General features: G+C 40.5%; 1 protein-coding gene across 1 annotated transcript in view; it reads right to left on the bottom strand.

Annotated features, from left to right (window-relative positions):
* EIF2B3 (eukaryotic translation initiation factor 2B subunit gamma) overlaps positions 1–24,501 on the bottom strand; it is a 103,970-nt gene that overhangs the window by 74,543 nt on the left and 4,926 nt on the right. The window contains exon 3 of the mRNA XM_059853942.1: positions 3,784–3,943. Coding sequence (XP_059709925.1) covers positions 3,784–3,943 — 160 coding nt within the window. The remainder of the gene's footprint in view (positions 1–3,783; positions 3,944–24,501) is intronic.

Here is a 24,501-nt window from a genome sequence, read left to right as displayed (position 1 = left end):
AAAACTTATATACTAAAATCAATTATCCAGAGGTACAAGAGTGCTGTTTCAAATCCCACTGGCATCACTTAGGAAGGAAAAAATAAATGGAAGTGCAGACACATAACTAGCTCACAAAATCTCTGCAAGAAGTATGAGAAAACTGTTAAAGTGACAGTAACTAAACAAAATCATTTAAAGTATAAAAATGAAATGCAGGATGTGTTTTGCCTCCTCACAATAGATAATAAGGGCTTGACACTGGTATTGCAATATATTAATTACCTTACAAATTAGATCCCCATCAATTTTAAGGGCTTTAATGACATAAAGAAATTATGACATCATAAAAGAACATTAAGCCATTCAGTGAGAAAAATAAATAAATTTCAGTCATATTTTTTAAAATGCTTTCTAATCCATCATAATTAACTGACTCGAGAAAAAGACACCTCTGTTAAAGACTCAGCATCCCCACCCTTTCAATTAAATGGAGAGGATTTCACAGGATGCAGCCTTCAAGACCACCAAGAGGTCTTCTGGCAAACATAGAGAATACCAGTGATGAGATTCTTGCTGCTTTCAAGACAAGAAAAATAAGCAGGAAAGAGTCACCATCCCCATCTTTTCTGCCTTTCTTTATACAAAGAAAAGTTCAGACACTATTTTCCACTCAATCCCTTGCAGGTCATCTTTAAGCACGCAGCTCCATTCTGGGTATCTGAATTCCTGACACTCTGTTTATTTGGGTTGCTATCACTGACTAGCATTTTCATGTGGTTTTTTTAAATTGCCATTGCTCTTACTGCTCAGTTTAAAAAGCCAATGAGATTATTATTGCCACTATATGATCCTCTAAATATAAAACCAATGAACTAGACCCTGTAATTTGCAGCTGAGTCAAACATTGCAGGAAACCATCAGGATGAATTTATAGCCCTTAACACACTGCAATTCATGCTAATTTAAGAACTGTTCTTTATATCACAGTTCTTCAATGTTCAATAGAACCCCAAAAGCAACAACTTTGTATCAGATTCCATGACGTATGTGAAATAAAATCTTGTTGATCCCTCTCAAAAAATGAATTGCTTTGTAGGAACAGTGAAAAAATAAATCTAGTGGCTTGTCATGGCATCCATTTTCTAATACAAACACTTGAATGGTAGAGTCCAAGTACATAAAAACCTGTAGGTGTCACAATTTAGAGAAGGAGCCAATAGTGCCATCTCCTATGAAAAACTGCCTAACATACTCCTTGTTAATATCTTGTCTTTGGGTGCTTATAAGTTTCACCAAGTTTTAACTGTCTGGGATGAAATTTCCAATGCCAGGTGCTGGCTTAAGAGGAACATTTGAAAAATTTCAGCAAAAACCATTCAGCTGGTTCTAAGAATAAGGAAAAAAAAGAGTTTAGCATAAGCAGAAATGGTTTGGTGTCCCTTCCCTTGAAAAGCTCTAACCAGTCTTTGAAAAACTGCAGGTTTATATGCTTTATTCGCCTCTATTTTTGCTTCAGCCTTCCATTTTTGCTGCAAATGTTTCTGCATATTTAATTCCTAAGGATAGATTGTTCCAATTCCTCAGCTCCAACACTGATCAAATAGCAGGGGCTACCTAAGGTTCTCTGTACCATCAGGTGCTAAAAGCAAAGCACACAAGCCATGAGGTTCCACAGCCATGCTGCAATGACTGTTCCAGGGGAAAGAGTTTGATTTGTCTTTTTGCAGTCTGTCTTTTACAAGGAAATAAAAGTCATAAACTCACACGGGTGAGAGAAAAGAAAAAAACACAAAATATGAGGATTCTGCAAGACAGGCTGGAAGGGACAGAAAGCAGCCCCTGAAAATTACTGGAAACTGTGACTGCCTGTTAAAGGACACTAGACGGGACAGGAATCAGAAGAGAACAGGTGACTGTAGGTGGATAAATGAACCAGATGAAGACAAGAACTCAGAAAAAGGACAGAAGATGGAACTGGCAGTTCCATCCATCTTCAGTGAAAGAAAAGAGAAATAGATGACAAAGAAAAGCCAGGCTCTCAACAAGGATCCTTGAGGAAGGAAACTAAGGAAAGAGAACACAAAAAAAAAAAAAAAAAAAAAAGGAAGCTGGTGGCAGCAGAAACCAACATAGGCAAAGGAAGATGGATGAGCAAAGGTAATGTTGACAGCAGTATGGTAGATTTAGTCAAGTAGGAATGAAAGCCAGGAGGGTCTGGCACTCCCTAAAATGTACTTTCCTCCTCCAGAACCTGGAGAAGAACCTAAGATTCCTGTCTTGGCCTTCCCCTGCTTTTAACAAATGACTGAAACAGGCCTGGTAGAGTTCATGTCTTTCTGGGGGCAGTTCACAGGAAGCATGTCACTACTGCTGTCCTCAACAGCTCAAGTGGTGCTTTGCATGGGAGATCTTAGCATTGAGCCCCACAGAAAAACACCAGAAACACCAGGAGTGATGGAACACTTCTACATAATGGAATTTTAGTCTTTTCAAGTTTGGTCTTTTACAGATCTAAAAACACACACAGAAATTTCAACAAGTCATGTAGGAAGAGTTATGCTACAAAGTCAAGCACGCTAACATAAAAAACAAGCAAAATAAGAATGCATGTACAATCTGATGTGTTTATATTTGAAAAGAGCCTTCAGATAATCTTGCTTATCCTCACAGACCTCCTCATCCCCACCCTGTGTGCTCAGAGCTCACATGCTGGGAAGCTCTACGATGTTTAACCACAGAACCATCAGTTTACAACTCCTGAATGCTCAACTCTCCGCTGTAGCAGTGCTCTTGACAATGTTTTATGTGCTATTAGCACTTAGATTGCCTTTTCAAAAATAGGGGAGTTAGATCTGTTTGAGAGTCCAAGTACTAAATGGCTTCATCCCTACTAACCTTAGACATTGCTCCAGAAAAATCTTCATGCAGAGCCTAAGAAGTTTTTCTTTTAAAAACGTATTTCCTCCACTTTCAGACAACTGTTGGCTTGCATTTCACTCCTCTCTCAAACAGTTGGAAGCTACATTTTCTTACTTGTATTCCAGTAATGCCTCTGAGCTTTAACCAAGGACCAGGTCCCACTAAGCTGCCAATAGTCAAGGCTCAGTATTTTAACAGGTATCATTAACAGAAAATTAGAGGTATGGTGTGGGAACAACTGTGTGGTATTTAGTACTTTTAGCATATAAATAAATGGGTATAATAGCCCTGCTCTGCCTTACAGCAGTGTTGTGAGAATAGATACATTAAAGATTACAAGGCACTAACTAAGATATCATGGTAAAATGGACAAGATAAGCATCTAATCAGCTCCTTGAAATCAGTGGGAGTTTTGCCTAGCAAAAGGCTCCTGGATGTGATTTCAGAAGAGTAATTCACTATGTACTATGAAAGGGGAGACTTTCTAGAAGTGCTTGTTACCCACCTACTGCCGGTCCCTACAGTCAGTGTAAAATTCCCAGCTATAATCTGGCTGATGCTTAGCGCTCTTGAAAAACCTAACGGTTTTAATGTTCATATGTAACAAAAATTCAGGGTTTCATCCAAAACTCACTGAAGTCACCTGGAGCTTTTCCCTTAACTCTTGTGAGCTTTGGATCACAGCCTGCAAGATTACACGAGTCTAATACTTAATTCTGAGCTGGAAAAAACCAAGTCACACCCTCACCAGGGAATCTGAGGAAAAATAGGGTATCTGTGCCTTTTTTATTTCTTTTGCTTTGGGACTGATACCTAAACATATCATACATACCAGTGGTTTCTCTATAATTTATTAATAAATAAGTATTCCTTCCTACATACCTGGCTTTTTTTTCCCTTTCTGTCCTGGTACCCCTTCTGTTGGTTCATGAGCTTTCTTCATTAACATGGAGAGAGAAGCATCATGTGTTCGAAAGAGGTCCACAACTTTATATAAATCAACATCTGTGATCAGATCGCAGCTCAACACCAAGACATCAGTCTGTCGAAGAAAAAAAAACCAGCAAACCTTTCAGAGATAGAAATTACCACATTTGGATTAGCATTTGAACACCCAAAACCAAATACACACTTGAACTTTTTTCTTATTTCTTAGTTTACCACTGCCAAAAATAGCTCCTGGTTTTTACCGGTGTGCTTTTCTTGAATCGTGCTATTACTGTTGTTTGGTTAATGCTTATTCAGATCTGGACCATATACAATATGTGACCACCTGAATTGTGTTCATCTGCTCCTAAGGACAAAGAAGCCATGGCTTTCAAGACCAACAAGAAATTCTGCAGTTATTTCAACAGCTACTTTTAGTTATATAATGAGGGAGAAAAGAAATCTTTCTGAAGAACTCCTTTTTAGCTGACTCTGCATCTGGCAACAAAGTGCTGGAAAAGATATTTAAACTATGTTATTTTATTGGGGGACAAAAAAAACAAAGACTATCTAGGATGTGATTTACTCAGTAATTGCACTGCGATGGTGGGCTCAGTTTAGAAATACATTTCCTAAAACCAGCAATACTCCATATTACAAGGAAAAAAAAAAAAAAGGATGTTAGGTCCTATTTAATAGGAGGCTTGTACTTTATTTTGATCTCAAAGGATTCCAAAATCCCTTACGCAGCTTTTAAGACAACTGCTGCACAAGTCACAGGAACATTGTCAAATATTGAGCAAGACACAGCAGCTTCATTAACGGTGGACACTACTAATATAATCCATCTAAAAACTCTTATTTAGAAAAAAATTTCTGTATTTCACGTGGGCTGTGAGATACGCTGCCAAAAACCTGTGAGTTCAGCAATTAACTTAATTTAAACTAACACTAACATAATATTTGTGCAGCATGGCTGACACAAAAGTAGCAAATTTCCACTTTTTGTTAACCGTCAACCTTCTAAAGGCCTCTCTAGAAGAGAGTGTTTCTTTTCTGACAGTTACCATTTTCACTTTCTCTGCTGCCATTTTCCATGCTAAGCCTCCCTGCAGTGTGACATGGCTGCCTAATTTTATCTTTTTAAAAGACAATATTTAATGAGAAGGGCATTAGACAATACTTAGAAAAAACCTGAGTTAATCCATGGAGGATGGATCAGTAATTCTACTCTTACTTTTGAAAACTATCTTGGTTTAAAGCAAACTATTTCAGGATTGACCTCTCATTCCAGAATGGTTTATTAAAGAAAAGCTTGCTTTTTTATCTAACACAAGGAGATTCCACATTGTATTTGAGATTACCTGAGGTCCGGTATTTACATTATTTGACAGGTTCTCCTATAACTGCTAGGCAGCTTCATGTGTTTACCAATAAGGTGTTGGAATTCATCATGTCACAAACTGTCAGAGCTGCTGATTTGGCATGCTGTGCAAAAGGTCAAGTTCTTCCATTTTCATGTGATTTGTCCCCACTCTACTGAGAAACACCTCGCCGCTTTACAGGAAGGAACAATCTGCAGGTTAAGAATTTTACACATTCAAAACCTGACTTGCATCACTACTTTTAACATATTTTCAGATTGTGTATTTTATATTACAGTTTTGCCCAAGGAAAGTGTTTTAATTAGCACTTCTCTAAAAAACCCAACATGCACACATTGGGAAAAACCCCAAGAACCCAAACCACTAAAGCGAGTTGCCCAGCACTCTGGAGCAGCCCTGTTCCAACATTCCAGGGTGCACAAAGAAAATAAGAAAAAAATTCAGCTTGGTGTGGAAGCAAATCTCCCGCTTCACAACTGTAAACTGTGAAGAAACACATATTAAATATCCTGGAAAATCCTGCAAAATTTTCAGATATTCTGTTTTCACAAGAGCACGAATGAATAACAACGTTTACAGAAAAGACCAAAAGGTATTCAAGACCCATATAAATAGAGCTGTACTTTTCAAACTCACTTTATAGAAAGAAGAGATTGCCAGCTTCAAATCTAGCTGCATTCGCTCCAGTGGTGAAAATAAGAAATAATCAAATGAGAGAGACACCCCAATAGTCTTATACTAAGGAACGACTATCTGGACTTGTAAAACAAACCTTGTAATTATTTCACATGTTACTAAATGCTTTAATCTGTCACTAATGCAAAAACCCAACAAGCATTTCTTAGTTCTGACCAGGCTCCTGGGTTTTTTCTCCTCCCTATAGGACGAGCTTTTTGCAAAAACTGAATGCAAGACCCCTGAGGAGCATACGGGAACAGAACCACCAAATGTCTGGTTGCCATCTGTTCTACCCATTTACTCTCCCAATATGTAAATAAACGTCAGTGAGCGCAGGGACCAGTGAAACACACAGTTGCTCTGTAAAGCCCACATTTCTGCCTCTCCTCCTGATGAGCAGAGCAGTGGCCTCAGAAGCACGCTGAGAATACACCATGAAAGGCTCTTTTGGGACTTGACAGCTTCCCCTTTGAAGCACCACCCCCCTCATAAATAAAGCCCTCACTGTCTAATGGATGCACTTTTTTTTCCAGTGTACAACTCCCGAACGAATAAACTAATGGCTGAATGAAAAAATAAACTGTCCTAGAACCTTAGCAGAAGTGTGTGTTTTTCTTGACGTTTTCGAGGTGGGTGTAGAAGAAAGAAAATAAATGGCAGAACTTGTGGGTTTTTTACATATATACACACCAAATAAATGCAGTGCACCTTTCCCAATGAGCCACTGATACAAAGGAGAGAAGTACATACTTACTACATGCACTCACGTGCTACCAAGGGGTATGTGAACATACTTGACTTCATGAATTATGCAAACGCCCAAGTACACACAGCTCTCTTAATAAAATACATGTAACAATGATTACATCAACCCCAAACTATTATACAGATGATAAGAATCAACATGAACTGATTAAAAAAAAACCCAGCAAGCACACACCTCAAGCAGAACGACTGCAAAGGAAAAAAAACGCACTCTCGACAACCACGGGCAGGGCAAGACAAGGGTCTTAAATCAAGAAAGACTGTCTAATGGATGGAGCATGAGACAAATACTTGGAATATCTGGTATCTTTCTGCTCTGCCAAACTTGACACTTGCCATTTTGTCTCTGCTATTGTTATGATGAAGAGCAGGCCTCATCACAGACCAGGGCTCTATCTACCACAGAAGCTGCTATACAGAGCAGGTGAAAAGGCCACCAAGCATAAGAGAGCAGCAAATGATTTTGGGTTGAGGAACACAGGAAAACACTGTATTGCTACTCTCAGGGATAGCAGCCCTGCCCTCCTGGTGGCACAGCTCATGTTTTTGTGAGCATCACAAGAGCCACAGAAAAGACAAGGAGAATATAATGCTCCTTGGAAGTGTTAACTTGGGCCTTAGCAATCCCTTTTAACCTCAGATTTGCAATTCACTCACTCAAATGAAAAACTGAGACTAGGCTACTGACCAGTGGAGGAAGGTGGGATTCTGCAGAGATCATCCCCCCTATGATCTGAGTTTCAAGAAGATCCTTCTGCATCCCTACTGACTTCATAAATTAGTGGAGCTCTGGCCTTTCCATCCAACCATCCCTCAATACAGAGTATTCAGTTAGGTCAAGCATGAAAACAGGGCACTAAGGTCCCCAAATCTCCCCTCTACCTTTCTAACACTGGCTAACAGCACTTCACCATCAAATGTTACAAACTGTGAGATGGTCAGATACTAAGCAAGTTAAATACTTGATTCAGATAAATAAAACAGGGTAACATAAAATATGAAGAGATTTGTACAAAATAGAGAAAACAGTAAGGAAAAAACACTGAAAACCAGAATGTCAACAACTATATTAAACCCAGCACAATATGGAAAATATACACAAAAACAAGACCAAAAAGCAGATTGTTTCAAGAACTCGGATCAAGACAGCCGATTTAAAAATAGAAAACATGTTTTCAATGGAACTAATTCGTACCACAGATCAAAAGATGGATGCAATTATATGGTGTAATATACCAGCATAAATAAAAAGCCTTGGACTTTCTCACACCCTGCATACAAAGGCAATGCTAAAAACCCTTTTATATTCAGCAATTATTGCTGGAGCCCTTATGATCAAACAGGAGATGTCAAGGTTACCACAGATAGCTGGCAGCAAATTATGAATTTTTAGTGGAATTCACTATGCTTTTTCTATCAAGTATAGACAAGGGCAGGACCTCACAGCCTAAACTGCTGATGGCCTCAAAAACAGCAGACTAGAAAATGAGAAAACATGTGTTGCAAGGAAACTGTAATATGAACAAAATCAGCCTCAAGAGAAAGAGGAAAACAAATGTCAGATTGCATTATAAACAGAAAAGAAGCAAAACATCCACAAGCAGTAGAACCGGCTTCTTAACAGAACTGAAAACAGACAAAACACTGAAGCTAAATGTTAAAAGTTTCCAATTGCAAAGTATTACAGCTGAGACTTTGACCGGAAAAGAAAGAAAATTGAGAGATTAGGTATGCTCAACCTAAGTCAACACATGCACAAACAGAGAACTTTGCATCACTTCCTGTGGTGTCACCAAACAACGGGGGAGAGAGAGAGGAACAAGTTATAATTACTGCTGGAATTAGGACTGAGTTTTATACACAATAGCCTGGAACTTCACCCACATGTTGCATTAACAGTGGGGTTTGTGTGTAATGCTTTTTATTATTCTAAAGAGTGGAAAGGGAAAAAACAGTTTGGCTGTGGGCAAGCATTTTGATTGCTTGTTAGCATTCTCCAGGCAAAGTCAAAGATACCTCCCAGCAATTGCATTACTCACCACTCTTCAGATCAGAAACTTACATCCGAGGCTTTAAATAATCCCTTTTTATCTCAGTCTCCATTAAGAGACCTCCAATTTCCACACCTGTGACCTCTTTGAAGCTCTATGGCTGTTGCTGCAACTGGAGTAGGGAACCTCATTTATTTTTTGATGTCTGTAAGATCTTGTTAGCTACCAGCTGAAATGGCTGCCTTTGGCTGGGAATTCCCACTCTGCTTTTGCAATGTCCTTGATGGCAAGATTCAGAGGGAAATCATGATTTAGTACTTTGCTAGCAGACACGAAGCATTTACCTACTCTGCTGTCACCCTGCAGCAGGAAGTCTGCTGTAGACCAGCACCTTCTTAACTATTCAGAGGATAGAGGATAGTGGAGGCACAGAATGTCTCTCAATCTGAAATCCAGAAGCAACCTTTCCTCATTAAAGGATGGAAAAATTATTTTTTAAGATCTGTGTAATGTAAAAGGAGCTTCTTAGAGGCTTATTTCCCCCTTTTTTTAAAAAAAAAGAAAACAGAAAAGTCTGATGCGGGAGCCAAGGGAGTCTCTTCTAATTTCCTGGATGGCCCTGAATTCATCAGGTGAGGATATCTTAAGGCAATGTGAATGCCTTCACATATGTAACCTGTCAGCATCACTGTTTATCTTCTCAAAGAAAGCTGCGAGAAAGATGCCAGAAGCTGGGGAGGAGACTTAAACCCCAGTCCTGTCATATGGCTCATCTATGTTTTGTATCAGATGGGACTGTACAATGAAAACACCATTTTAGGTTATCTTTTCATCTCATGAGCTACCATCCAAAATCAATATTTTTTAATTTACATACATATAAGCTAGGAACAGGAAAGATATTCAAGCCTAGAAGGCATCCTGTCTCCTCCCAGAAGGAAGTTGTGTTACCTATGCTCAAACTGACACGTGAGGAGGAAAAGTGTAATTTACAGTTCTCAGCAACCAAGCCCAGAACTATAGAGATGAACAGAAGTTCATACACTTATTAAGGATACTTTCAAAGCAGGACATTGATATTCTGACACTTCCTAAACTCTAAAACTTCTGGTCTGGAACATAAGCTTTGCAATCCACCTTTTTCTCTGGTGTCAACTTAATCAATCTTGTCCTACTTACACAGTACTCCAAAATTAATTTTCCCAGCTTATTCCTCTACTCCCATCACCCTTATTCACTGGTTCTGTTTTCTATCACATGAACCACAAGCTGTTTACTGTCCTTTTAACAGCCTATCCCACCCACTTGTCATACATTTAAAAAATCGACTTCTACCTCACTTCAATACAGGACGATAGCCCTACTATCTATTTGTATCTTCTAAAGGATGTGGCTTCAGCCACTGCTTTTTTTTTTTTTTTTTTAGTAAAAGAAATCTGCTACCCTTACAGTTGCAGGACACTGACAGTTGCCATCCTATCAGTATCCTGGGGCACTGGACTGAGACAGTTGATCCTGTAATGGTAGGCTCTCTCATTGGTCTGAGATCAGGGTCATCTCCTGGGTTTAGGTCCCAATCCTGAGTATGTGGTTTTCCCATCTAAAGGCATCCAGAAGTGTGCACTGTGCCTGCAAAGGCTCAGGGAAGCACCCTAGAACCCAGACCCTGCATTTGCCAGTTCATGGAGGGTAAGCCTGGCAATGTAAATTCTCTTCTGGCTCAATGTAGTGCATGGACAGACCCCTTCTCCACAGGCAGAATTCCAGAAACAAATGGCACTCTCCTCATCACTCCTTTCCTGGAAGGCAGGTTTCCAGGACTACCTGTAGGGCAGCACTGCCAGACCTGCCATGCAGCTGATCTTGGACTCTGCCTCCCATGAAAAGAAAGGAGAACGCAGCAGCCGGGCTCCAACCTCAACAGCAGCAGCACAGCAGGAATTGCTGCCAAAGCCCAGAGCTCAAGCCCAGGCTTAACACTTAATGTAAGCAGAGCCTTAGGCAGTCAGGTGCTGCAGTCATACACACAATACTAATAAAAAGTAGTCCTAATGGAGCTCAACCGGCTCAGCTTCTTGAAGGGAAAGAAGGCCTTTGCCCACAGCCAGCAATCAGCCCAACTGCAGATCTCTCAGCAGCTCAACAAAAAGCAGGAATGACTGGATTCAAGGGCTAGGAACCAATGATCAGCATAGGAATAAAATGCAAAGTGGTTTAAGAGGGAGAATAAGTATAACCTGGAATAAAATATCAAAGTATGTAATAGACAATTTATACATTCTAGTAGATGAAGAAAGTCTTGCTATATTTCAGAAATGCTCTTGCTAAGTCATGTCTAAGTTTTGGGGTTAACACACCCAGCTAGAGGGTGCAAACTCCCATAAAGACTAGAGGATCATAATGGTTCCTTACAGTCTCAAACCAGACCTTAAATAAAAACCAAAACATACCAGCATGGGTCCTCAGGAATCATTCTGCCATTCTGCAGCTAGTATCAGCACGATCTTAAATTAAAAAAACTCTTTCCAAGGTGAAAACAAGTCATTACACAACACCCAGTTTCAACACTGCTTCAAAAGAAAACCCCAATTCTGATGTACTCTGCAAAGCAGAGGCTCGGTGAGACAGCTCAGTGAAACTGCTACTGTGCATCAGCCTGCACAGGAGTGGAAACCACCTGCCTGAAATCCCATCAGCCTTGCTCAAATGTTGGGGCTCTTCTCTAAACACTTTTCATGCTATGGTAAATAAAAGCACTATTATAAACTGTAGATCCCTAAACTAATCTTCCACACAGGATCATTTTCTCCTCTAGCACCTTTCCAATTTTTCTAACAGTGTTTGGTCTGCAGCAACTGCTGTTGTAAAAAAAATGTTATGAAAACTTCAAGACCTCCACTGCTTTTTCCAGCATTATTAGTCTACAGAATTTTCACCATCTTCAAAAAGAAGCTGATTGAATTTATACTACAGAAGAATATCTAAATTTGCTTCATGAAAACTCTAAATGCACATTTGCTTTTCCATTTTCAGCACAGAGCTGAGGAAAAATGAGATAACCTGTTTGAGTTTCCCAGTTAACACAGCATGACAAAAATGCAAAATTAAATTCCAGGCATCCTAGAGTCCACTGATCTTCACCATGGCTTTCACCAAATTAAACAGTGACAGAAAACCAGTGCTGTGAAGAGTGACAGCATCTGGGATAGCCCGTTCTGTTCACAGCACCACATTCCTATTATCAGCATTACACAATTCTACCAAGCTGCAAAACCAGACACAGGGGAAATCCCTCTCCAGCACAATTAAGTCCATGCGCTGGCGTTTGGCATCTCCTTCCTCCCACATTCCCCAAAAACTGGAAGTAGGTACTTAGGCTCCAACACACTGATCAGCTGTGTCTTATCTGAACAATTCCATTTACTCTTTCAGGGGAAGAATATCACCTGCAATTATACCATCTTTGGACATTTTTTCTGGAAGAACGTTCCTTCCTTGCTGCCTGCAGCCTTTTTTGCTTGGTTTCTAGCCTGTGGGATTGCTCCTTGTGTATCTTCCCCATGTCTGGATCCTAACAGATCTTCCCTCATAGAATGTTTGGGCTTTGCATGGCAGCTGTGGGCATTACAGCTGTCACAGTGTCATCCTTAAAGCACAGTAAGTTATTTACATAGGGCAGCTGTATATATTGCAAATAGGGAAAATGAAAGAGGATTTACCAAAATGAACACTACTATTTACTCCCCAAAAATGAAAACTAGTAGTGGCTGACAAAACCAGGAAAATATTTTTACTGGGATGCTTTTAAATAAATTACTTCATCTATATGCCTGTGCAAAGAGCTTGCTGTGTCTGCAAGTAGAATAGGCTGAATTTGCGTAATTCATCAGAAACCACAGAGGGCCTGAATGAAAACGCACACTGTAATATAGGAAAAGCAATGGCCATTAACTTCTACATGGGAACAAGAGGTACTGGTCAACATAATGAGCACAGGCCTGGAGTTCCCAGGATCATGAAAAGGATAAGGACACGCAGTGGGAGATGCGACAATTGAAACTGACAGGCATCTCAGGTCTGTCAATGACTCATCTTGCAAACACCTAAGGTTCTGCAGCATGTAGAATGGAAGGCATCCTCTTTAGGGGACAATGGGCAGAATAGCAAATGCCCTAATAATCATTCTTGATCCAACCTTCACAGCTAATTGCCTCATTCAAAATTCTGGTGTTTAAGCCCTTATCCATAGTAAACCTGGGCAGCAAAATAATTTAATTAGCTAGAGTCTTCTAAAGCTGAGTAACATTAGAAAAAATAAAATAAAACAAGAAACAAACAAAAACCCCCAACAACTGCTGAATTCTCTCTTACCCTGCCAGAAAAAATAATGATCAGCTGAAAGTCCTGAACACATTCTTCAAGCACAGAGTCAGGCAGTGGTGTATTGTTCCTCCCAGCCACCCAGCCTGAGCACCTGCCCATGTAGCTGCTTTCTACAAAAACAATCAGCTCTGCTTTGGGAATGGGACTTGGGCATGCAAACTGCAATAAATGTTTAAAAAACCAAAAATAATGTTGGCTAGTGCCTTCAGTCTGGCAGCTTTCAGTAAGAGGCAGAGAGAAAAAAGATGCTACATACCCTGTGAACCACCATCTGATACATCTGCTTTCCCTACTAACAACATTGTTAAAGGCAGAAACAGAAAAACCACCAAGACAGCATTTTTATTTGCATTTTAAACACTTAAGTAAAAAATGTTTGCTGTCAGCTGAGCTGGAAGAAAATTATTAAATTATTTTTACTACTTCAAAACAGATTACTAGAATATTTAGTTCAGTCTTGCTATTATATAGACCTTGTCTCATACACATGAATTTAATTTGGGCTTCTTATTTCCACTGACAGTACAAAAAAATACATAACTCTCTATTATGGGGACCTAAGTTTTTCTTTCCATGCTCACCAAACTCTGCTCGGTCGTACCAAAAGGATTCAGATTCCACCTTCCAGCCCTTCCAGCAAGCTTACTTACATCATGTGTTTGGAAAGGAGATTTTTCAGCAGAGGAAGCGGAGCGCTTCGCCATGCTGGCCAAGACTCCACGGATCAGTGACCCTCAGCGGCACACAGACCACCACCGTGACATCACACTTTCCACAACACGGATCCCAAAGATGCACATACCAAGAGAATCTGGAGTTTCAATCCTTGTTTATTTGCTCAAAGAAAGTTGTTTTTTCTTCTTCTTTTTGGTAGCTTTATAGGGTTTGTTTTGCTTTGCATTTAAAGAGCTATATTACTTTACTTTGTAATCTTACATTCTGAAACTGAGAAAACCAGGTGGACCACCTGAGACGAAACATTTCTCTCACAGGCACTCACCAGCGATAGCAGCAGAAGACAAGCTGATTAATTCACACTGTATTATTCAGGGCTTCCATTAACACAGCTAAGGGCTCATCAAGGGAGGAAAATATGAAATTGTTCCATTGCTGTTACTCTGCTGGAACGCCACATTTTAATCACTGTCTGGAGTATAGTTGAGTGACACAAGGGAGAGAAATGCTTAATAGAAGATGAAAATAATACAGACTCAGAGAAGACAAATGTTGGATCCAGGCACACCCAATCCACCCAAAACACAAATTCATGAGTTAACCAGGTTTTTCAACCTGCTGCCTGGAGAGCCCCAGCCTGGGAGGGGTGCCAGACAGCAGCTGTGTGGGTCTGGTAAAATTTGGCACAGGAAACAAAATGGTCAAATATTAGAGATGCCTGAATTTCAGAGGAGCTCATTTGTAAACTATAGTGACACCCCTTGCCATTTATTTTTTTCATCGACGGTAATCTACAATCCGCCAAAAGGGCTTTAGCAGCCTGATGAATGGTACAAGCAGAAGGTCACAGAAACACAGTCCTCAAAGGAGCTTCCTGAGTCAAGAATTTTGCCTCCTGTCATTCCAGCTATTGATTTACTTAGTTTATTTAAAAGCAAACAAAATACAACAAAACAGATTCTCATTCTAGCAGGAAATTGGGGAATTCTTATCTTGTTTACTCCTGGAAAACTGTCTCACAGTCATATTCTGCTCTGATTAAAACTTTTCTGTAATTTTCAGCCTATGTTTTCTCATAGCTAATTTAAACCCATTTATACTCCACTCTGAATACCTTAACTCCTTTTCTAGTGTTTGTCCCACATTTGATACATTTGTGTTCCACACCTGCTCGGTATTCCTGGCAAACAACTCCTTCTCATTGCCTTAGGCAATACAATTAATTTCTAATCTGTACCATAAAGAATACTTTACCTGATGCATTCTAGTTTTTCATCAGCCTTTCCTTCCTCCATCAGAGTGGCTGCTTATCATTACACTATTTCAACTAGTACATTCTGAGACACTGCAATTTACTCTTGGGCTTCTAACTCCTACCACAAATTTCTTGTCACTATTTCCCAAAATTACAAGTTCTGTGTTACCAGCCAAACTCCATGTGCTATATGTGCTATAACATGGAAGGTCATGGCACACATTTTGCATATGGTCCTGTGAATCAGCCAAAGGAGGTCCACTGAACTGCAAGAGAAGGCCTTTAAGAATGGCAGCAGAAGTCAAACAAATGACACCTATCTCTGGACTGCAAAAAGCCATACTGGATGTATCAAAAGACTTTACAATATGACTTGAAAAAATAATGTCCACTAATTCTAGTGACAGAGGAAAAGCCTCCCTAAGTGAGCTGGGGGATTTCATTACATAAAATTACAAGAAATATCAAAATAAGTTCACCTTTGAAAAGGCCATTCCCCATAATAACAACAACAAAAAAATGACCTCTGAAAGACAAGCTGCCTACAAAACCAAACTGCATCATCTGCTACCACAGCCCCCAGCAGATAGCACTCAATCTCTTCTCTTGCTAGAAAGTGTTAGCACATATCACCACCGAAACAGTCAAGACTTTTATGATTTCCCTATTACTCAGCTTCAACTCACCTGAATGTTCCAGCCAGTGCTGCTTACCAATGAGAACCAGAAACAAGGACTAGTAATAGTTATCAAGGAGAAAGCAAATATATATGATTTGAAAGAAAAGCTTTATCTCCTACATAGAACCCCTGCCTCGCTGCTCCAAGCAATTAGCAAGTTTAGGATGCTAAATAAAAATAAATAAAAACAAGGTCATGGAAGTTATTAAATTACACTTTAACCCCTGCTGTGTTCAAAATCAGCCCTACTGTTTTACTAAAAATGCCAAACACTGATCACATTTAAAAACCCCTTAATCTTGAAGCAGTATACATGAGGGAATTTGAGTACAACTCCAGAGCAAGATTAATGTTTTCTTATTATCTATGGATGGGGTATTTAGTTGTTCATGCCCAGGGCAAGATCAAGCCTTCCTTATATTCAAATTGTTTGCTTTTTTGTCCCCAGTGAAAGTTTAATTTTTAGAGGACCTGATTCTTAAGAAAGCAAATTACTTCCTCCCCGGCACAGATTCTCCAGGCTGCTAGAAAAGTGTGCAAAGGCAACATGCCTCCCATGCCTGTAATGGGTGAAACAGCAACCAGTAACAACCTAACTGACTGATGAAACATATTTAAAGAGTAGAATCAGAAAGTGACAGGAAAAAAATCTGGATGTGGAAAATGAGATTTTATAATGGAAAGTTTGATTTCTTTTTTGCACAAAAAGAATTTTTTATACCTCTGTTAACTAATTTTTTTTTCAAGCACTTCCTGACAGGTCAAGAATATTATTTAGTGCAAACAAGAGATTAAGACAAAAGCAGATTAGCTCCACCAAAGCAGGAGACTAAATCACCACTACTGACACAGTTTTTAAAACACTGATAGTCATAAAGTAAAACAGCCAAAAGGCAGTGCCCCTTTTTGTGTCCTGTAAGTCTTGCTGGACCCACCTCGCTTTCATGCTGCAGGAAAGGCAATAACTCAAAAGGTACTGAAGTATTTACTAAGTAAAACACTTCAGAATTAGTCTAGTATAACTGCATATGTGAACAATTGAAAGAAAATTAAAGTCAGAAGGCATAACAAACAAACACACAAACAAACAAACAAACAAACAAACAAACACAGTGTTCCTGTAATTTTACTCAGCTACAGAAACAGATTGTCATCTTCCAGAATAGATTAAATTTCTCTATACACCATGCCCTTGCTAAAGCCCCATCTGAAGCAGGGGAGCTTTCTGAACTCTTCAAGACCGGGAAGGTCAGTCCAAACCTAAGGGCATGAAGACTGACTTACTGCTCTGTCAAGGCTAGAACGTGAGGTAACCAAACCTCTAACGTGAGCCCTCCAAACACCCCTGTGGTGGTAAAGCACTTCAACAACAGCACTGTTATACCATCAAGTGTGAGTCTGTACAGCCTACGTTCTACCACTTCTAATTCTACATATAAACACAAGAATAATTTAGTCTTTGGAGCTCTACCTTCATTTTTGTATTTTGAGAAGCCATTCATTAGCAGTCATTCAAAGGATGAGTGGAAAACTAGGAACTTAAAAGGCCAAAAGAATAAAACTGACAATGAGATTAAAATTCTATCAAAACCCTAAGACTGGGTATTAAAATGATACCCATGAAAGCTGTCATAAGGCACAAAGACTGTAGCAGGATCCTGAAACAAACTGCATTCCAGGGAAATGCTGGGATGGTCCATAGCAGGGCAATTAAGGGATCTGATCAACAGTTGTCACAATGTTCTTTAATATCCCTGTATAAAACAAAACATTGAAGAAATAAACAGGTCCTATACCCACATTTTTGCTTTTTGACAACTAAATTTTAAGTGCTGCACTTAGTGTAAAACAATTATAAGTGTCTTTTTTTTTTTTAATTTGGTAATATGAATGCCGGGGAAAAAAATCTTTCATTTTTACTTCATAACAAGTATTTTAAATATTATTTAAGTGCAAAAATATTTTTATAATTAAATGCAAAAATATTTTTCAGTTACTTATAATCAGACTGACACATTTCAGATTGAGGACCTTTTTAAAATCATAGTCTAGCACACACTGAAAAAACCAGAACACTAGAGATTCAGAAACTGAACTACAGCTCTAATGAAGTTTCCTCAACTGTTTTCACTTAAAACAGCTTCAACGTGTATTTAATGTCTCGTCCTGATGGCTTTCTGAAGGTGGGGAAACAGAGTATGCAATATTACAAAGAATATGTAATATCATAAGGTTATCCTATTCATGAAACCGTAAGAGATTTGAGACAGAAGTCCACTTTCCAGTATGGGTACAAATCTCTTCAATGATCCCAGGTAAGTCATTTCACCTCATTATGCCTCAGTTCTCAGTTGGAGAATTGTGAGGACAAACTGATTAATGGTGTTTGCTATTCAGACCCCAGAACTGTATGTTTAATACAACCAAACAAAACAACCCACTACATGAATCAATTAGAGAAGGACTGGTAAAGAAGAGGCCAGACTGACACCCAGGCCTAGGAAAACACAAAGTGAAACTTACAGGACCAAGTTTTCTGGTGTTCACTACTTTTCAAGTAGGTGCTTTTAGGAATCAAGTTTAGCATAATATTTTTATTGTATGAAGGATCCAAGAAAAGGATACATTCAGACTTGTAATGAACATGAAAACCCTAATGAAGCTGCTACCTTGTCAATCAGGTGTAGGCTGAGACAGCCAAAAATAACAGGAAGACTTCCAATATGGCAAAGAACATGCATCTAGTATATCAACTTTTGAAGCAAAATTTTGATGTGTGCAGAGTGAGCAAACAGCAAACAAAAACTTTAATGAGTTTCCTTTGCTGTCATGAACTTCTGAACAACTTGCAAAAAGTAATACTGGCAGTCAGGTGCTTGTTACTGTGAATGAAAAGTCAGTCTTACCTGCCACCAAAAACAGCAGCACCATAAAGAGAGAAAACAATGGAAACTAGCTTCCTTAGCCCTTCCAGGTTTTGCATGTACGGGCTCTCCTGCTACTTCTGAATGCAATTCTGTAAGTCTAATCTTGACATCTCATCTTTAAATTATCAGGCTTCACTACCCAAGGAGCAACACAACAAAAAGGCCCAGCAAGCAGCAGTGAGACTCCTTCAGTGAAAGCTAGACAAGGCAGCAAGTCATGAAATGTTGTGCTTTAGAGTGCTTTATGCACATCTCAGAATTTGTGATCAGCAGTTCTGCTACCCTTGGACATATTTCTTACTGTGCATTTATAATCTTGGCTCTGCTCCCTGTCACTTGCACTGCACACAAGCAAGTTGTCTATACTGTGCCATGTTACCTCGCTTTCACTGAGCATACTTGCTCTTCTGTCTGTGGGCAATTAACTCAATTTGTGACAACTAAAATTCAGCAACCAGTTTAAACTTCTCATCAGACTTTTGGCATGGGCTGCAAAAAGCCTGCCAGCAAACTATGGCCACAAGAAGCAGTTGTTTTCACCAGGGAAACTCATTCTTCAACGAGATTGCTCTCCCGCTGCACCGCAAACACGGCCAACATACAGCAGCTTTTCAGCTACCTCTGCTGTGGAGTTCTCTCACCTGTATCACACAGGAGAGGGCATACCCTGCAAGAGGTGCACCAGGGGTATGCATTTACTAGAGGAATGATTCCAAAATACACCGTGCGGCAATCTGGTCAAGAACTTAGTATGGGCTTCTTTCAAATAAGAGACCACTTTGTCCTCTGTGCCCAGGCAAGCAGACATGGAATAAAAAGGGCAGAAGCAGCTGCTGCCAGTCATACATAGCATCTGACTTAGGAAAACTTGCGTGGTTTTCAGGACTACCTCACATCTTCTCTAAGCCTTTTTTCTGGAAAATAAACAGAAGATCAACACTGTGAAGACACACTATTTTCTAATTCACAGACACTCTACTTGTTGCCTCCCAGGGCCCCTAAGCAGACCTGGCTAGATTACCAAAAAGACAGACACCCCAACATACGGGCTTGGCACCGATCAGACAATAAACTGTAAGATCAGGGTCCCCATTTGCAGTGCAGATACTTCCTTATTGCACGAACGTATTTAACAAACAGTGCAAAACTCAGTTATGACAAAATATGATTCTCCACATGACAGAAACATTCAGTTCAGTTAAACTGATTTTGTTAATTTTGATTTTCTTTGCCATGCATTCTCTTCATCCTCTAAATACTAGTCTGAGCATTAATCCCTTGCCAGATCCATCTCATTGTGCCATCTACACATCCGTATTTGCCTTGAAGTTTCACCTTGTCTCAAATGAAGTCTTTCTCTTGGGAGTATACAGCCTGTAACACTGCACTTTATTAGATTCACAAAGAAACCTCAGAACTTAAGCACTCATTGATGTTCTGTTGCAACATTTATTTAAACAGGCAATTTGGCTAAGATGGCCTAAACAGGCAGGGAACAAATCCTATGATTAAGTCTATGACAACAACAAAAACAAAAGTCTGTCCCAGATCACAGCAAGAGCTCCGAGCAGTGTTTCTGCCTTACATGGGAGTGTTTTAATTATGCAGCTGGAAATTAAAATTCTATAAACTGCTGGTTTTATTCAAACAGCAGCCCTTTATCATATCTGGGCACTGTTTACTGAACAGCTTACTGTAAGAACAAGGGAACAAAAGCAGAGGAAAAGCAGAAAACTGAAGCCCAGCACAAGTCACTGACCCAAGAGTGCAGGCACGCCTGTGTCATGACCAGCAGAGAACACAAACGCTCAGGAGTACCATTGCACTGCCTTCGACAGCAAAGACCTCTCCCAAGTACGAGGGAGACAGACAACAAGACCATGCTCTGTATCAGAAACTCACAAAAAAAACATACAACTTGTTAATGCCTTTGCCAGAAAGGAAACACTGACCAAAAAGCAGCCAGAGCCCAGCCTGAACAGGCTCCAGCCTTCCCACTTCTCAATTCCAATAATTCACAGACTTTGTGCGAGAGTGTGCATGAGTGTGCGAGAGTGTGAGAGAGTGTGAGTAGTGTGCAAGCGTGTGAGCAGTGTGTGTGAGAGCGTGAGAGTGTGAGCGAGAGTGTAAGCGAGTGTAAGTAGAGTGCAAAAGTGTGCGAGAGTGTGCATGAGTGTGCAAGAGTGTGAGCGAGTGTGAGTAGTGTGCAAGCATGTGAGCAGTGTGCGTGAGAGCATGACAGTGTGAGCGAGTGTAAGTAGAGTGCAAAGGTGTGCGCGAGTGTGCAGGGGGGGTAAGGGTGCAATGCAGGGCGCGAGAGGGCAAGAGCCGTTGCGAGTGTGCAAGGGGAGGGTGAGAGTGCAAGGAGGGGCGCAACAGTGCGTGAGGGTGCAAGAGAAGGCAAGAGTGTGCAAGACGGGGCAAAAGTGTGCAAGGGGGGCGCAAGCAGACAAGAGCCATCGCAAATGCACAAGAGCGTCGGAAATGTGCAAGTGGGAGTGAGTGTGCTGGGGGGTGTGAGTGTGCAAGAGCAGTCATGAGTGTGCAAGAGCCATCGTGAGTGTGCAAGAGCCATCGTGAGTGTTCAAGAGAGGAGTGAGGGAGGCATGGGGGCCCTGTACATACTGCATTTATCACATGAGGGTGCTATGTAAAGCATTTATCACCTGGGGGCGCTACAGATATTGCATTTAAAGCATGGGGCGCTATATACTGCATTTATCACATGGGGGCACTGTAGATACTGCATTTATAGCATGAGCATGTCTATATTGCACTTTTTATTATGGAGGCGATATATGGCATTTATTACATGGGGCGATATATCACACATATTACATAGGGCGATATATTGCACTTATTACAGGGGTGATACATGGCATTTATTACATGGGGCGATAAATTGCAGTTATTACATGGGGCTGCTATGTATGGCACTGACCACATTGGGGTGCTATAGATATTGCAATCATCACAAAAGGCTGCTATGTACTGCATTTACCACATGGGGGCGCTACAGATACTGCATTTATCATATGGGGTTGCTATGTACTGCATTTATCACATGGGGCGCTATAGATACTGCATTTATCACATGGGCATACATAGTATGCATTTATTACATGGGGCGATATATTGCACTTATTACATGGGGGTGCAATGCACTGCCTTGATCACATGGGGGCGCTATAGCTACTGCAGTTATCATATGGGGTGCTATGTACTGCATTTACCACATGGGGGCGCTATAGATAGAGAATTTATCATGTGGGGGTGCAATGTACTGCATTTACCACATGGGGGGGCTACAGACACAGCATTTATCACATGGGTATATATTATGCAGGTAGTACATGAGGGGCGATATAATTCAATTATTACATGGGGCGATATAATTCAATTATTACACGGGGTGATATATTGCACTTATTACATGGGGCGATATAATTCAATTATTACATGGGGCGATATATTGCACTTATTACATGGGGGCGACATAATTCAATTATTACATGGGGCGATATAATTCAATTATTACATGGGGCGATATATTGCACTTATTACATGGGGCGATATAATTCAATTATTACATGGGGCGATATATTGCACTTATTACATGGGGCGATATAATTCAATTATTACATGGGGCGATATATTGCACTTATTACATGGGGCGATATAATTCAATTATTACATGGGGCGATATAATTCAATTATTACATGGGGCGATATATTGCACTTATTACATGGGGTGCAATGCACTGCCTTGATCACATGGGGGCGCTATAGATACTGCAGTTATCATATGGGGTGCTATGTACGGTAATTATCACATGGAGGCGCTATTGCTACTGCAGTTACCATATGGGGCGCTATGTACTGCATTTACCACATGGGGGCGCTATAGATAGAGAATTTATCATATGGGGGTGCTAGGTACTGCATTTACCACATGGTGACGCTAAAGCTACTGCAGTTATCATATGGGTGGCTATGTACTGCATTTACCACATGGGGGCGCTATAGCTACTGCAGTTATCATATGGGATGCTATGTACTGCATTTACCACATGGTGGCGCTATAGATAGAGAATTTATCCTATGGGGTGCTATGTACTGCATTTACCACATGGGGGCGCTATAGATAGAGAATTTAGCATATGGGGTGCTATGTACTGCATTTACCACATGGGGGCGCTATAGATAGAGAATTTATCATATGGGGTGCTATGTACTGCATTTACCACATGGGGGAGCTATAGCTACTGCAGTTATCATATGGGTATATATTATGCATGTACTACATGGGGGCGATATATTGCACTTATTACATGGGGCGATATAATTCAATTATTACATGGGGCTATATATTGCACTTATTACATGGGGCGATATATTTCAATTATTACATGGAGCGATATCTTGCACTTATTACATGGGGGTGCAATGCACTGCCTTGATCACATGGGGGCGCTATAGATACTGCAGTTATCATATGGGGTGCTATGTACAGTAATTATCACATGGGGTGCTATTGCTACTGCAGGTACCATATGGGGTGCTATGTACTGCATTTACCATATGGGGGCGCTATAGATAGAGAATTTATCATATGGGGGTGCTATGTACCGCATTTACCACATGGGGGCGCTATAGCTACTGCAGTTATCATATGGGGTGCTATGTACTGCATTTATCACATGGGGGCGCTATAGACACAGCATTTATCACATGGGTATATATTATGCATTTATTACATGGGGCGATATATTGCTCTTATTACATGGGGCGATATATTCCACTTATTACATGGGGGTGCAATGCACTGCCTTGATCACATGGGGGCGCTTTAGATACTGCAGTTATCATATGGGCGTACTATGTACTGCATTTACCACATGGGGGCGCTATAGCTACTGCAGTTATCATATGGGGTGCTATGTACTGCATTTACCACATGGGCACTATAGATAGTGCATTTGTCACATGGGGGTGCTATGTACTGCATTTATCACATGGGGACGCTAAAGATACTGCATTTATTTCATGGCGCGATATATGACACTTATTACATGGGGCGATACAGTGCACCTCTTACATTGGGCTATATATCACACTTATTACCTGGGGGCTATATGTTGCATTTATTGCATGGGGCAATATATTGCTCTTTTTACATGGGGAGATATATTCCATTATAACTGCATGGGGTGATATATGCCATTTATTACACTTATTTATTGCAACCTTGGCAGGCTTGTTTGCCTGCGCTATCTTTCTGCTTGGTTGTTCCAGTTTGCAAGCAAGTTGTATTCTACCATCATCTGCATGGCAGTTGTCTTGTGTCAAATGGGCAGTTCTCCTTCTCTGTCTCTGAGTGATCACAATCACTCTTCCCTCAGGATGGGACACCTGCTGATAACAGGCGATTGAACGTCACTGCATGACTGATAAGAACTGCAGCATCCCATTGGCAGATGTGAGCCCAGAGGGAGGAGCCAACCATTGCTACCCAGATATAATCTGCAGATTCTGGAACACCAGCACAGCTTCTCCACTGGATCCTCAGAGGAAGACTACACCCTTTTCTACAGGACCCCTACTCCAGCAGATCCACACCTGACACTGCAGGAGGGCTGCAGCCACAATTCCAAGTGGACTGCTACCAACACCCTGACCCACAGGGTGTCAGGTTGTGTTCTGACTCTGTCAGTGTTGTTTTAGTTTACTGCATTGTTTTATTTTATCCTTTTATTTTCTTCCCTATTAAAGAACTCTTTATTTCTTGCTCCCATAATTTTTGTTGCCTGAGAGCCCCTTAATTTGAAATGTATAGCAATTTGGGAGTGTGCAAAAGAGATGTGAGTGTGCAAGAGCTGTCACGAGTGTGCAAGGGGGACGCGAGTGTGCAAGAGCGGGTGCGATTGTGTAAGAG

The sequence above is a fragment of the Haemorhous mexicanus genome, chromosome 9 (assembly GCF_027477595.1).
Source record: "Haemorhous mexicanus isolate bHaeMex1 chromosome 9, bHaeMex1.pri, whole genome shotgun sequence".
NCBI lineage: Eukaryota > Metazoa > Chordata > Aves > Passeriformes > Fringillidae > Haemorhous > Haemorhous mexicanus.
This window is presented reverse-complemented; position numbering and strand designations above follow the sequence as displayed.